The sequence below is a fragment of the Dendrobates tinctorius genome, unplaced genomic scaffold (genome assembly GCF_039654945.1).
Source record: "Dendrobates tinctorius isolate UK_male_01 unplaced genomic scaffold, ASM3965494v1 ptg000254l, whole genome shotgun sequence".
Taxonomy (NCBI): domain Eukaryota; kingdom Metazoa; phylum Chordata; class Amphibia; order Anura; family Dendrobatidae; genus Dendrobates; species Dendrobates tinctorius.
The window spans coordinates 10,811,336-10,826,520 of NW_027361921.1; the positions used below are offsets into that span (position 1 = coordinate 10,811,336).

The following is a 15,185-nucleotide window of genomic DNA, read 5'->3' on the forward strand; positions in this document are numbered from 1 at the left end:
AGAACATTGGGGGGTATATGTGGTTCCCGGCTTTATGGTCTGGGCCGCCCTCACAGGATACAGAACATTGGGGGGCGCATGTGGTTCCCGGCTTTATGGTCTGGGCCGCCCTCACAGGATACAGAACATTGGGGGGTATATGTGGTTCCCGGCTTTATGGTCTGGGCCGCCCTCACAGGATACAGAACATTGGGGGGTATATGTGGTTCCCGGCTTTATGGTCTGGGCCGCCCTCACAGGATACAGAACATTGGGGGGCGCATGTGGTTCCCGGCTTTATGGTCTGGGCCGCCCTCACAGGATACAGAACATTGGGGGGCGCATGTGGTTCCCGGCTTTATGGTCTGGGCCGCCCTCACAGGATACAGAACATTGGGGGGCAGCACCCGCCGGTCCTTGTGTCCTGGAGAGGAGTGAGCGCCGTCCCCACATCTGCAGAGGCCATTGTGTTGCAGTCTCCTCCCTGTGCCCTCTCCCGCTGCTACCCAGCCCTTTTCCCTCCTCAGATTTTAGGAGGAGTCCGCCTCTGCTCTGAGGTAATAGAGAGGCTGCGTGTCATCCCGTCGGCAGCTCGATTCCTCCGCCCTGAATAACGGTTCATTCCCGGCATCATGAGCGGCTCCGGACCTCTGCAGCTCGGGCTCATCAACTGTAACAATAAATACCTGACCGCCGAGATGTTCGGCTTCAAGATCAACGCGTCGGCGTCCAGCCTGAAGAAGAAGCAAGTGTGGCTGCTGGAGCCCGTGGGCGAGGAGGCGGTGCTGCTGCGGAGCCACCTAGGCCGGTACCTCTCGGCGGACAAGGATGGGCGCGTAACCGGCGAGACGGAGCTCCCAGACAGCGAGTGCCGGTTCCTGGTGAGCGCGCAGGGAGATGGCCGCTGGGTGCTGCAGTCCGAGGCGCACGGCCGGTACCTGGGGGGCTCTGAAGACCGAATCAGCTGCTTTTCCCCGTCCGTGTCCCCCGCGGAGAAGTGGGCAGTTCACCTCGCCATGCATCCCCAGGTCACCATATACAGTGTCACCCGCAAACGGTACGCCCGCCTGGGGGCCAGCGGCGAGGAGCTGTCGGTGGAGCGGGACGTGCCGTGGGGTCTGGACTCCCTCATCACTCTGCTCTTCCAGGAGAACCGGTACAGCCTGCAGACCCCGGACCACCGGCTGCTGGCCATGGACGGGAGCCTGATCAGCGAGCCGGGGCCGGACGCCAAATACTCGCTGGACATCTCGGCGGGCAAAGTCGCTTTCAGGGCCAGTGATGGCCGCTACCTCTGCCCCTCCGGACCGAGCGGCACGCTGAAAGCGGGGAAGAACTGTAAGGTCGGCAGGGATGAGCTGTTCGTACTGGAGAGGAGCTGCCCACAAGTCGTGCTCACCGCCGGCAACGGGCGCAACGTCTCCACCCGCCAAGGTGAGTGATGAGAAGCCCGGGAGGGTGGCGTGTGCCAGAGATGCTGTGTGCGGGATCTAGCCGGGCAGAGCCGTGTACCCTGGGTATCGTATATGGTGCCCGGAGGCTGGTATCTAGCAGGGCAGAGCCGTGTGCCCTGGGTATCGTATATGGGGCCCGGAGGCTGGTATCTTGCAGGGCAGAGCCGTCTGCCCTGGGTATCGTATATGGGGCCCGGAGACTGGTATCTAGCCGGGCAGAGCCGTGTGCCCTGGGTATCGTATATGGGGCCCGGAGGCTGGTATCTAGCCGGGCAGAGCCGTGTGCCCTGGGTATCGTATATGGGGCCCGGAGGCTGGTATCTAGCCGGGCAGAGCCGTGTGCCCTGGGTATCGTATATGGTGCCCGGAGGCTGGTATCTAGCAGGGCAGAGCCGTGTGCCCTGGGTATCGTATATGGGGCCCGGAGGCTGGTATCTTGCAGGGCAGAGCCGTCTGCCCTGGGTATCGTATATGGGGCCCGGAGACTGGTATCTAGCCGGGCAGAGCCGTGTGCCCTGGGTATCGTATATGGGGCCCGGAGGCTGGTATCTAGCCGGGCAGAGCCGTGTGCCCTGGGTATCGTATATGGGGCCCGGAGGCTGGTATCTAGCCGGGCAGAGCCGTGTGCCCTGGGTATCGTATATGGGGCCCGGAGGCTGGTATCTAGCCGGGCAGAGCCGTGTGCCCTGGGTATCGTATATGGGGCCCGGAGGCTGGTATCTAGCCGGGCAGAGCCGTGTGCCCTGGGTATCGTATATGGGGCCCGGAGGCTGGTATCTAGCAGGGCAGAGCCGTGTACCCTGGGTATCGTATATGGGGCCCGGAGGCTGGTATCTTGCAGGGCAGAGCAGTGTACCCTGGGTATCGCATATGGGGCCCAGAGGCTGGTATCTAGCAGGGCAGAGCAGTGTACCCTGGGTATCGTATATGGGGCCCGGAGGCTGGTATCTAGCAGGGCAGAGCCGTCTGCCCTGGGTATCGCATTTGGTGCCCGGAGGCTGGTATCTAGCAGGGCAGAGCCGTCTGCCCTGGGTATTGCATTTGGTGCCCGGAGGCTGGTATCTAGCAGGGCAGAGCCGTCTGCCCTGGGTATCGCATTTGGTGCCCGGAGGCTGGTATCTAGCAGGGCAGAGCCGTCTGCCCTGGGTATCGCATATGGTGCCCGGAGGCTGGTATCTAGCAGGGCAGAGCCGTCTGCCCTGGGTATCGTATATGGTGCCCGGAGGCTGGTCTCTAGCAGGGCAGAGCTGTGTGGCGGGATACTGGTAGTACTTGGCTATATGTAGCAGCAGAGCTGTGGACCCTCTGCCCGGCCTTTTATCATTCTTTGAGAATGAGGTCTTTGTCTGCTGTTGCATAAGGGTTTCTCCCCACCCTAAGCCCATGAAAAGGTTTGACCAAATCTAGACTTCGCCCTGCCCCCTCCCAGCTGCTGATCTGGTCACAGCTAATGAGGGCGCTGCCTGATAATGGGGATTTTCTGTGAATGGTGCAGAGAAACAACAGTGTGTATGTGTGTGCGTGCCTATGTGGTGTGCGTGCCCATGTGGCATGTTTGTGTGTGTGTCTGTGCGCCCATGTGGCGTGCTGGTTTGTGTGTATTGTTCAGGAGGCAGCATGGCCTGTATTCATAGCCATGGGCTACTTTGATTTTGTTTGGCTTTGACTTTTCAGGAGCGACAGAAAAGATATACGGTATATCTTTGTACCCTTTTAGCCAGTAGAAGACGCTATGCATTGTTTCACTTAGTTTGCACACCCATGAGATGAGACAGTACATCTTTTGGTGGAAGTCATTGATCCCAACATCCTGCTGAGTCACCGCCATCTGTTCCTGGTCATTAACTGTAGAAAATTTTTTTATTTTTTTTTCTTCTCATTCTCCTCCATGAAGTGCTTCCTGGCTTATTGATAGCACATTGATTTGTTTGGTTGGGTTTAGACATCCACTTCGGTTGTGCCACAGATCACTTTGTGCCACTATTACGTAAGTGAGAAGGCACACTAAATCAAAGCAATCGTGTATATATACTGCAGTCTGCACAATATAAAACTAGATGGAAAGTTGTACTTTATTATTATTATTATTTATATAGCGCCATTAATTCCATGGTGCTGTACATGAGAAGGGGGAGTACATACAAAGTTATAGATATCGTTAACAGTCAAATTTACAATGACAGACTGGTACAGAGGGGAGAGGACCCTGTCCTTGCCGACTTACATTCTACGGGATAGTGGGGAAGAGACAGAAGGTCGGGGGTGCAGCAGCTCTGGTGGTGATGAGGCGGCAGCTCAGGCGGTGGTGAGGCGGCAGAATGGTTATTGCAGTCTGTAACCTTTCCTGAAAAGATGGGTTTTCAGGTTCTGTTTGAAGGATCCGAGGGTGGTGGATAATCGGACGTGTTGAGGCATGGCATTCCAGAGGATAGGGGATATTCGGGAGAAATCTTGGAGGCGGTTGTGTGAGGAACGAATAAGTGTTGAGGAGAGTAGGAGGTCTTGGGAGGATCGAAGAGTACGTGAAGGAAGATATTGGGAGATTAGTTTAGAGATATAGGGAGGGGAAAGGTTGTGGATGGCTTTGTAGGTCAGTGTTAGTAGTTTGAACTGGTTTCGTTGGGGAATTGGGAGCCAATGGAGGGATTTGCAGAGGGGAGAGACAGGGGAGTAGCGAGGAGAGAGGTGGATTAGTCGGGCAGCAGAATTGAGGACAGACTGGAGTGGTGCAGGGAGGCCACAGAGAAGAGTGTTGCAGTAGTCAAGGCGGGAGATGATGAGGGCATGTACAAGAGTTTTAGTAGATTGAGGACTGAGGAAGGGACGGATTCTGGAAATATTTTTGAGTTGGAGGTGGCAAGAGATTGGACGTGCGGTTTGAAGGACAGGGCAGAGTCGAGAGTTACTCCAAGGCAGCGGATTTCAGGTGTGGGAGAGAGCATGATTCCATTTACCTTACTAGATAGATCGGGTAGGGAAGATATGTGAGATGGAGGAAAGATAATGAGTTTAGTTTTGTCTACGTTGAGTTTTAGGAAGTGAGAGGTGAAAAAGGAGGATATGGCTGATAGACACTCCGGGATTCTGGACAGCAGAGAGGTAGATCTGAGTGTCATCTGCATACAGGTGGTACTGGAAGCCATGGGACTTTGAGTTGTCCTAGGCCAAGAGTATAGATGGAAAAAGTAGGTGCCCCAGGACAGAGCCTTGGGGGACTCCAACAGAGAGGGGGCGGGATGAGGAGGTAGTGTGGGAGTGGGAAACGCTGAATGTGCGGTCAGAAAGGTATGAGGAAATCCAGGACAGGGCGAGGTCTTTTATGCCAAGGGAAGAAAGAATCTGTTGCAGTAGGCAGTTGTCAACTGTGTCAAAGGCAGAGGAAAGGTCAAGAAGGAGGATGGAGAACTGTCTGTTAGCTTTGGCTGTGAGTCATTAGTAATTTTGGTCAGGGCAGTTTCAGTGGAGTGGTGGGGGCGGAAGCCAGATTGCAGGATGTCAAGGAGGGAGTTATGAGAGGTGGGAGGAAAGTTGAGCATGGACATGCTGTTCAATGAGTTTGGAAGCAAACGGGAGCAGTGATATGGGGCCATATCTGGGCAGAGCAGTTGGGTCAAGGTTAGATTTTTTGAGGATGGGTGTTATGGTGGCATGTTTGAAGGCAGAGGGGAAGGTACCAGAAGTTAGGGATAGGGTGAAGAGATGAGTTAGGGCAGGAATGATCATGTTAATGAGGTTGGGGAGCAGGTGGGAAGGGATGGGGTCAAGTGCACAGGTGGTGAGGCGTGATTTGGAAAGGAGATGAATAAGCTCTCCTTCAGTGATGTTGGAGAGAGAGGTTATTAGGGAAGGGCAGAGGTCTGGTATGTGGAGCGGTTGGGGTGGTGGAACTGTAAAGGTTTTTCTTGTTTGGTTGATCTTGTTTTTGAAGTAGGTGGCAAAGTCCTCAGCAGAGATAAGGGGAGTTGGAGGTGGCAGTGGTGGGCGGAGGAGAGAGTTGAATGTGCTGGACAGTTGTTTTGGGTTGTGGGATAGTGAAGATACAAGGTTTGTGAAAAAGGTCTGTTTAGCAGAGGTGAGGGGTGATTTAAAGGCAAGTGTAGCTTGTTTGAAAGCAGTGAAGTCGTCTGGCAGGCGTGTTTTCTTCCAACGCCGCTCTGCGACCCTGGATGCTTGTCGAAGTTTTTTGGTGAGGTTGTTGTGCCAGGGTTGCCTATTGGTTTGTGGAACTTTGTCATGCATGAGAGGGGCGACTGAGTCTATGGCTGATGTGAGGGTGGTGTTGTAGAAAGCGGTGGCACTGTCCGTGTTGTAGAGTGAAGATATGGAGGACAGAGGTAGAAGAGAGTCTGAGAGTCTGTGAGTGTCTAGGTGTGCGAGGTTTCTGCGAGGATGTGCTATTGGCTGGACATGGGGGGCAGGTGAGAAGGACAAGGATGAGAAGGTGAGTAGATGGTGGTCAGATAGGGGGAAGGGAGAGGTTGTGAGATTAGATGGGGAACAGAGGCGGGTGAAGATGAGATCTAATGTATGTCCATCTGTGTGGGTGGCTGTGGAGGACCAATGAGTAAGTCCAAAGGATGAGGTAAGTGACAGGAGTTTGGAGGCTGGTGGGTGTCAATGGGGATGTTGAAGTCCCCCATGATGATGATGGGGATGTCAGCAGAGAGAAAGTGGAGGAGCCAGGTGGAAAATTGGTCGATGAAAGTAGTTGCTGAGCCCGGTGGTCGGTATATGACAGCCATTTGGAGATTAGAGGGAGAGTAGATACGGACAGAGTGAACTTCGAAAGAAGGAAGGGTGGGGGTTGTTGGATAGGGTTGAAGGAGCAGTTTTTAGAAAGGAGGAAACCCACTCCTCCATCATGTCTGTTGCCAGGGCGAGGAGTGTGGGTAAAGTGGAGGCCGCCTCAGGGCTGTGGAGTCGGTAAGCCAAACCTGCGACTCCGACTCCTCAATTTCCCTTACACCGACTCCATGACTCCGACTCCCACATATTGCTTATATTTAAGTGAAAAATTTATTGTAGTACAATGTGAACATCAGACATCTTAATCATTTTCATGATACAATAATTAAGATATTTAGACAGAGCAAAATATATTTTGGAATACAACTTTAGAACACAAACTGTTAATAAATTATAAATATGTAATACACTATGTAATATCGATTACATATATACATACAGCCCAAAAGTTTGGACACACCTTCTCGTTCAAAGAGTTTTATTTATTTTCATGACTATGAAAATTGTAGATTCACTCAATGCATCAAATCTATGAATTAACACATGTGGAATTATATAATTAACAAAAAAGTGTGAAAAAACTGAAAATGTCTTATATTCTAGGTTCTTCAAAGTAGCCACCTTTTGCTTTAATTACTGCTTTGCACACTCTTGGCATTCGCTTGATGAGCTTCAAGAGGTAGTCACTGGAAACGGTCTTCCAAGTCTTGAAGGAGTTCCCAGAGATGCTTAGCACTTGTTGGGCCTTTTGCCTTCACTCTGCGGTCCAGCTCACCCCAAACCATCTCAATTGGGTTCAGGTCTGGTGACTGTGGAGGCCAGGTCATCTGGCGTAGCACCCCATCACTCTCCTTATTGGTCAAATAGCCCTTACACAGCCTGGAGGTGTGTTTGGGGTCATTGTCCTGTTGAAAAATAAATGATGGTCCAACTAAACGCAAACCTGATGGAATAGCATGCCGCTGCAAGATGCTGTGGTAGCCATGCTGTTTCAGTATGCCTTCAATTTTGAATAAATCCCCAACAGTGTCACCAGTAAAGCACCATCACACCTCCTCCTCCATGCTTCACGGTGGGAACCAGGCATGTAGAGTCCATCCGTTCACCTTTTCTGCGTCGCACAAAGAACCAAAGATCTTAAATTTGGACTCCTCAGACCAAAGCACAGATTTCCACTGATCTAATGTCCATTCCTTGTGTTCGTTAGCCCAAACAAGTCTCTTCTGCTTGTTGCCTGTCCTTGGCAGTGGTTTCCTAGCAGCTGTTTTACCATGAAGGCCTGCTGCACAAAGTCTCCTTGTAGAGATGTGTCTGCTGCTAGAACACTGTGTGGCGTTGACCTGGTATCTAATCTGAGCTGCGATTAACCTGCGATTTCTGAGGCTGGTGACTCGGATGAACTTATCCTCTGCAGCAGAGGTGACTCTTGGTCTTCCTTTCCTGGGGCGGTCCTCATGTGAGCCAGTTTCTTTGTAGTGCTTGATGGTTTTTGCCACTCCACTTGTTGACACTTTCAAAGCTTTCCCAATTTTTTGGACTGACTGACCTTTATTTCTTAAAGTAATGATGGCCACACGTTTTTCTTCACTTAGCTGCTTTTTTCTTGCCATAATACAAATTCTAACAGTCTATTCATTTGGACTATCAGCTGTGTATCCACCAGACTTCTGCACAACACAACTGATGGTCCCAACCCCATTTATAAGGCAGGAAATCCCACTTATTAAACCTGACAGGGCACACCTGTGAAGTGAAAACCATTTCCGGTGACTACCTCTTGAAGCTCATCAAGAGAATGCCAAGAGTGTGCAAAGCAGTAATCAAAGCAAAAGGTGGCTACTTTGAAGAACCTAGAATACAAGACATATTTTCAGTTGATTCACACTTTTTTGTTAATTATATAATTCCACATGTGTTAATTCATAGTTTTGATGACTTCAGAGTGAATCTACAATTTTCATAGTCATGAAAATAAAGAAAACTCTTTGACTTATCTCAGCTAAGACAAAGCCTAGGTCCTCAGGCTACATTCACACCATGGGCGTAGCCAGGATCAAACCTGGGGTGGTGGCAGAACCTCATACTGCAAACCCCTACACTTGAAAATAAAGCCTGCACCTTAAGATGTGGTGAATTGCAGGCTATTTATTCCAACTATCAATTGATGTTGATGTGTTACTGAAGACGAGAAATGCCTGTCCTGGGCGTCCTTTTGGGCAGGTATGAGGTGTACCTGACTGGTGCTAAAAAAAAAAAACGGAGTGTTAGTCTGTGTGCTACCCGGCTTTCATTCTTTTTGGTACAGATAAGATATGGATAGACAGATATGGATAAATGGAGCAGATTTCTATTCTGCTTTTGAAAACATTATCTATGAGCTCAAAAACCTTTCAGGTTATGTGGTTTTTTAAAAAGCTGATCTGCTTTTGCAGCTGAAAAACGCTGTGTGTGAATGTAGCCTTAGATCAGGAATAGAACAGCCATTTATAGGACATTTCATAACTTTCCCAAATTCCTATGAAAAAATGTTCAGCACATTCTGCATTGAATTACTGTACCCAATTTATTATTTATTTTAGGAGTCTGAGTCAGTCCATTTTATACCGACTCCACCAAAATGAGCACTGACTCCGACTCCACAGCCCTGGCCGCCATAACTCAGGGAGGCAGTGTCAGGGGATGTCAGCCAGGTCTCGGTGAGGGCCAGGAAGAAAAGGTTGCGGGAGGTATAGAGGTTGTGGATCACGTGGCGCTTGTTACATAAGTATATACTTGCTTAAAAGGGTAAATGGCAGACCATTCGGATAAGGTTTTGTTTCCACGGTCAGTAAATGCAGCGGATTGGATGCTGCGTACAGCCCAATCCGCAGCTGCCAGATGTTACGGCATAGTGGAGAGGATTTTATAAAATCCCATCGCCACTATGCACTATGTGTGCAGGGATGCCTCCGGCTTCCCTGCGTAACCGGACATGTGGTGCGTCTTTCTAAACCGCAGCATGTCTATTTATCTTGCGGAGACGCTCATAGGTTCTGAGATCTTAGAAATTTTAAATTTTTTTGCCAATTGGTCCCAACTTTGAGAAGATCAACTGATAATGGGGGACTGGTCCCTTTGAAGAACAAAAGTGCTTAGAAATCCAGGATAGAGAAGTTAAATCTAGATATGATAGGAATGACTCGTGTGACCCAACTCTATTGATTCGTACCATAAAACCAGGCCAGCATCCGCCCCAGCACAGCCACAGCAAGATAGTTGAAGATTCAGGAGGCCACCCCCCCTTGAAACGTAGATCTAGCAAAAAATTTAATTGCCAGTCTTGATCTTTTTGATCTCCAAATGAAATTGTTACAGACTGTAGTTGCTTAAAAAAAGGAACAGGGGAGTGCAATTTGAACTGCTTGAAATGCATCAAGCAGTTTCTGAAAAATGTCCATCTTTAAAGGGAATCTGTCTCCCATTTTTAGTGACATCATGTAAAGATAACACCCAATTGTGCGTCCCATAAGGATTCTATTAGGACTTTTGATTTCCCCCGACCCCGCACCTTTTGGTGCATAAATACCTTTATCTTGGTGGAGATGTATGGAAATCACCGTGGTCCGGCCTGATGGGCGGGGCTTAGTCACCTTCTCTACCCCCCCTCGGCTTGCTGAACGTAACCTTCATCTGTGAATATCACAGATGCCGTCGATTTCCGCGTTTGCGCATTGAAAAGGCCTCTGGCGCTTGCGCAGTATGCTTTGCCCAACTGTGGGCGAAGCATATAACCGGTACAGCGCATGCGCCGGTATTTTTCAGCGCGGTCTATGCCCCAGAAGTCTTCATATGCAGGACACACTTCCAGGGCATAGACCGCGCTGAAAAATACTGGCGCATGCGCAATACCAATTATATGCTTCGCCCACAGTTGGGCAAAGCATACTGCACAAGCGCCAGGCCTTTTCAATGCACAAGCGCCAGAGGCCTTTTCATTGCGTAAGTGTGGAAAACAACAGCATCTGTGATATTCACAGATGAAGATTACGTTCAGCAAGCCGAGGAGGGGGGGGGAGGCGAATTAGCCCCACGCATCGGACCGGACCGCGGCGATTTCCATACCTCTCCACCAAGATAAAAAAGGTTTTTATGCATCAAAGGTGTGGGGTCGGAGGGAATCAAAAGTCCTAATAGAATCCTTATGGGACACACAATTGGGTGATATCTTTACATGATATCACTAAAAATGGGAGACAGATTCCCTTTAATACGTTAATTCTACCAAACCAAAATAATTGTATTTTATTATAAGCAATAAGCTCAGCCTTGACATGACTGAGCAATGGCTCATTAAGAGCTGGGACAAATCTGAGGACAATTGGACCCCAAGTTATTTCATAGAAAGGAAAGGATCCCTTCAACAATTGTGCCTCCTCCTGTAGGATATTGATGTTCAAAATGACTTGGAAAGATTTACCTTAAAATTGCTCAGTTGACTGTCTCAAGTTCTTTCAGAATAGAGGGCAGTGATGTCCAATAGGAGGTCATCTGCGTATAGAGCCAATTTGAGACTCGTGCCCGACTGGGATTCCTTGAATATTGTAGGGTGGCCCTCAGGAAAAACATCTTGTTCCATTCGACACTCCAAAAGATTCTGTCTAGGTGCCATTGCAGCGGACCTTGGCAGAGGGGTCTTCATATAAAACTGTTATTTTGTTGGGATCTAAACTGATTTGTTTAGGAGCACTATGTAGAAATGGCCAGCTAACCCTGTCAAATGCTTTTTCATCATCAACCGATAGAATGCATATGCTGGGATCTGTTTCAATTTCGTTTAGGACATAGCAGCATCATTTTTAATCGTGTTATCTCTTGCTTTCCTCTGGGGCACAAATCCTACTTGATCATTGTGCACGAAATGAGGCATCAGGGGGGCTAATCTGGTCGCTATGATTTTAGAGAAAAGTTTATCAATGTTAATTAAGGATATTGGCCTGTAACTTGAGCATAATGTTTGGCCTTTCCCAGGTTTCGATATCTCCGACATATGGGCTTCCATAGTTTGTCTTGGAAAAGGGTTTGAAGTCGAAACTGAATTAAATACTTTGGTTAAGAATCGTGTTAATTGTGTGTAAAATATTTTTTATAAAACTTGAAAGAGTAACCATCTGGACCTGGGCATTTATTACATGGGGAGCTTTTAATGACCTGAAGTACCTCCTCTTCTTCAAATGATTGCTCTAGGGATGTCTTTGAGTCATCCTGTATTGAGGGCAGCGCAGTGTCTTTAATGTATTGATCAATTTTCAAATGGAGTTGGGTTGGTGACATATCTACATATTGGCCCTCAATATTGTACAGGGAGCTATCATATCCTTTAAATGCCTCAGCAATTTGTTTGGATTAATGGATTATGGATCCTGTAGCATCCTGTATTGTTTGGATAAATGTCGTTTGGGCTTTAGGATGGATGCTTCTAGCTAGAGGACCACCACGTTTGTCTTCAAATTCATGAAAACTGCTGTAACCTTTCACTATGTTTTGCGTAGCTTAAGGCTATGTGCACATGTTCGGAATTGCCGCTGAAATTTCTGCGGCAACTCCCTGCCTCGGGAAATACGCATTTGGAATTGGCATGCGTATTCCCGCTAAACACAAGCGTTTTGCAAGCGTAATTAGCTTGTAGAATGCTAGCGTTTTCCAAGCGCTCTGTAGCATCGCTTGGAAAACTGACAGGTTGGTCACACTTGTCAAACATAGTGTTTGACAAGTGTGACCAACTTTTCACTATTGATGCTGCCTATGCGGCATCAATAGTAAATAGATATAATGTTAAAAATAATTAAAAAAAAAAAAATCGTGATCTTCTCACCTTCCGGCGGCCGCCACAGCCTTCCCAATCCTCTCGATGCTCCTGGCAACTCTCGTTCCCAGCGATGCCTTGCGACATTGACCCCAGATGACGTAGCATCTCGCGAGACTGCTACGTCATCACAGGTCATTGTCGCAAGGCATCGCTGGGAACGGGAGTTGCCGGGAGGAGCATCGCAAGGATCCGGAAGGCTGTGGGGGCCGCCGGAAGGTGAAAATATCACGATTTTTTTTTTTTTATTTTTTTTTAACAGGGATATGGTACTCAGGGCCTGGAGGACAATCTCCTCTCCTCCAGACCCTGGGTACCATCCGCACATGATCCGTTTACTTTGCGCATGGTGGGCATAGCCACATGCGGAAAGTAAGCGTATCAAGGCATTTCTATGTGTGCGGAATTGCAGCGATTCCGCACAAAGAATGAGCATGCTGCGTATTTTTCCGCGGTTGCGGAATTCAATGGGTTGCGTTGTGTAAGTGTTTACAATCTGCAACGTGTGCACATAGCCTTAGGGTACCGTTACACTTAGCGATGCACCAGCGATCCCGACAACGATATGGATCGCTGGTGCATCGCTAAGTGGTCGCTAGTGAGCTGCCACACAGGCAGATCTCACCAGCGACATAGCAGCGGTCGGGGGTCGCTACTTACCTGTCAGACGCGGCAATCCTGACCTCCTCCCGCCCGCGTCCACGCGTCGCTCGTCGGCGCCACAGGAAGCGCCCGACGAGAAATGGTCCAGGACCTTCTCGCACGAGCAGCGATAACCAGCAGGGGAGCCGGTCGGAGGTAAGTATCACATGTAGCGATATCGCTAGCAATATCGCTGCTACGTCACAAAACCAGTGACGTTACAGCGATATTGCTAGCGATATCGCTATGTGTAACGGGCCCTTTAGTCTAGAAGTCTCTTCAGGTCACCTTTTTGCTTGTTCAAGTTAATCAAGATATCAGCAGATGGATTTTTTGAGATTGTTCAAGAGAATGTATTTACTTCAAAAGATTTTCTGTCTCATGGGTTTTTCCTTTCTTATGTCTACAGTGCCTTGATTATGACACCAATAATTATGCATTTTAGAGCTTCCCATTGGATCATCCGTTCTGTGATGATGCAAAAACTCAGATGGCTTGTTCTACTGCATTTTTTTGCTTTAATGCCTTCAAGAAGGTTTGGGTTTAAACACCAATGCCATGGGTGTGGTACAGAGGTGGGTGGCTAGAAAGTAAAGATGGGAGCATGGTCTGACCAGTTCATGGTGCCTACAGAAGCGGAGGGACCCCAGCTAATGCCGGCTTCACATTTGTGGCTGTCAGAGCTGCTGAGGGCTGCATATTTCCTCTGTTAAGCTCCACCCACTGCTGCACCTCCTCCATTCAGATCCGCCTACCTCTGCATGCGGCCTGGGTACCTATCTTTAATATTGGGTACATGCGTTGTTTTGACGCAGCGGCGACCTGCGTCGAACGCAACATGTTGCATTTTGTTGCGGTCGCTGCAGTGTCAACGACGCATGTGGACGCATCCACATACATCTGCATGGCCTGTGCACCCATTTTTAAAAATAGGATGCGCAGGCCGCATGCAGACGTAGGCGGAGCTGAACGGAGGAGGTGCGGCAGTGGGCGGAGCTTCATGGAGGAACTACGCAGCTCTGCCGAGCGCTAGTGTGAAGCCGGCCTTAGCAAATGATTAACCAAAAAGTAGTAGATTCTACTATGTGTTGTGGACTGATGAGTAGTGGGTGTAATCTCTATCTTTAGGATGTAAGACATGCCACACATCCACTGCCTGCAATTTGAAGAGATTTGTTTTTCCAGGAGGATAATTGCGTAGGGGGAATCGTAGACTTACCCACTGAGGAGTCCCACATCTTATCCATCGTCAGGTTGAGGTAGCCCCACATGTTATCGGGAAATATTTTTCAGGCACAGTGCAAAGCTCAGAAGGCAAGGAGAGCCAGATTTTACTGCCATGACCCACTGGGAGAGCCCATGAGGTGCTAGAACAGCAGAACCCTCCCATAAGTGACTCCATTTTACAAACTACACTTCTCAATGAATTCATCTAGGGGTCCAGTGATCATATTGGCACCACGGGTGTGTCACAGAATTTTATACCATTGGGCAGTGAAGAAAAAAATCTTTTTTTTTTTGCCCCAGAATTTACATGTTTACACAAGTGGGTAAATTTGGCACCATAATTTTTCCCATAATTTCTACTGAACGTGGCAATACCCCATATGTGGCTGTACCGTACTAAGCCATACGGAGAGACTTGTTTGCCTCCTGGAGCACAGATTTTCATAGATCAGTTTACAGACTCCATATACAGAGCCCCTAATTGCTAGAAGAGCAAAATCCCCCCTCATGTGACCCTATTATGGAAACTGTACCCCTTGAGGAATTTATCTACAGGTGTAGGGACAATTTTAACTCCATGGGTAGTTTCCAGAAACAAGCAGCAATGAATGTTGCTGAATGAAAATTGCAAACTGCCATTGTAGTGACCAGTACATTGCAGTCACTGCAACGTTATGCCTAGCCCATGCTTCTGGAAGCATGCACCCGTAAGTTAGGCGGGCTCTCATCGCTTTAGAGATGCCAAACGTGGATGCAGTATGTGGTTTAGGTACACTTTGGGGCTCAGAACGGAGGGGGCATTTGGATTTGAGAGCGCAGAGTTTGCTAAGTTTCTTTTGGTGGGTGAGGAGCCATTTCGCTTTTCCAGAGCCTTTGTGCTACCAGTTATGTGGAAGCCATCTATATTTCTGTTAACAGATGACAGATCTGAGCGGGGACTTAATTTTTTTTTTGTTGTTGATTGAGTTGAAGCTTTTATTGGGAACTTTTAACATAATGTTTTGTATCACAGTTATCTGGCGCTCTACGCTGACCACTTGCTTTGGGGTTTCCATCAAAATCTGAGTGATGCGAATCGGATGCAACCCTCTAGGGATCCATTCACTATGAGGCACCAGAGTTACTCTGGAGTCCTGCTGGCCTCTGTTCAGCGGTTTCCTTCTTTTCAGAAGTGCACCAAACTGGTCAACAGCACTTTTATGCAATCCTAAAGACTGATCACAGGTGAGACTGCATCCACAGTGCCTCCATCTGCCTCAGGGGAAACTTCCCCCAGAGGTTCTGCCTGAATCCCG

At 48.7% G+C, this 15,185-nt stretch overlaps 1 protein-coding gene across 2 annotated transcripts in view; it reads left to right on the forward strand.

The window, feature by feature from the left end:
• Positions 1–374: 374 nt before the first annotated feature.
• FSCN1 (fascin actin-bundling protein 1) overlaps positions 375–15,185 on the forward strand; it is a 51,451-nt gene continuing 36,640 nt past the window's right edge. The window contains exon 1 of one of the 2 annotated variants that reach the window (XM_073558154.1): positions 375–1,413. In XM_073558154.1, coding sequence (XP_073414255.1) covers positions 612–1,413 — 802 coding nt within the window. In that variant the 5' untranslated portion in view covers positions 375–611. The remainder of the gene's footprint in view (positions 1,414–15,185) is intronic. The other variant, XM_073558155.1, reaches the window with a different exon arrangement.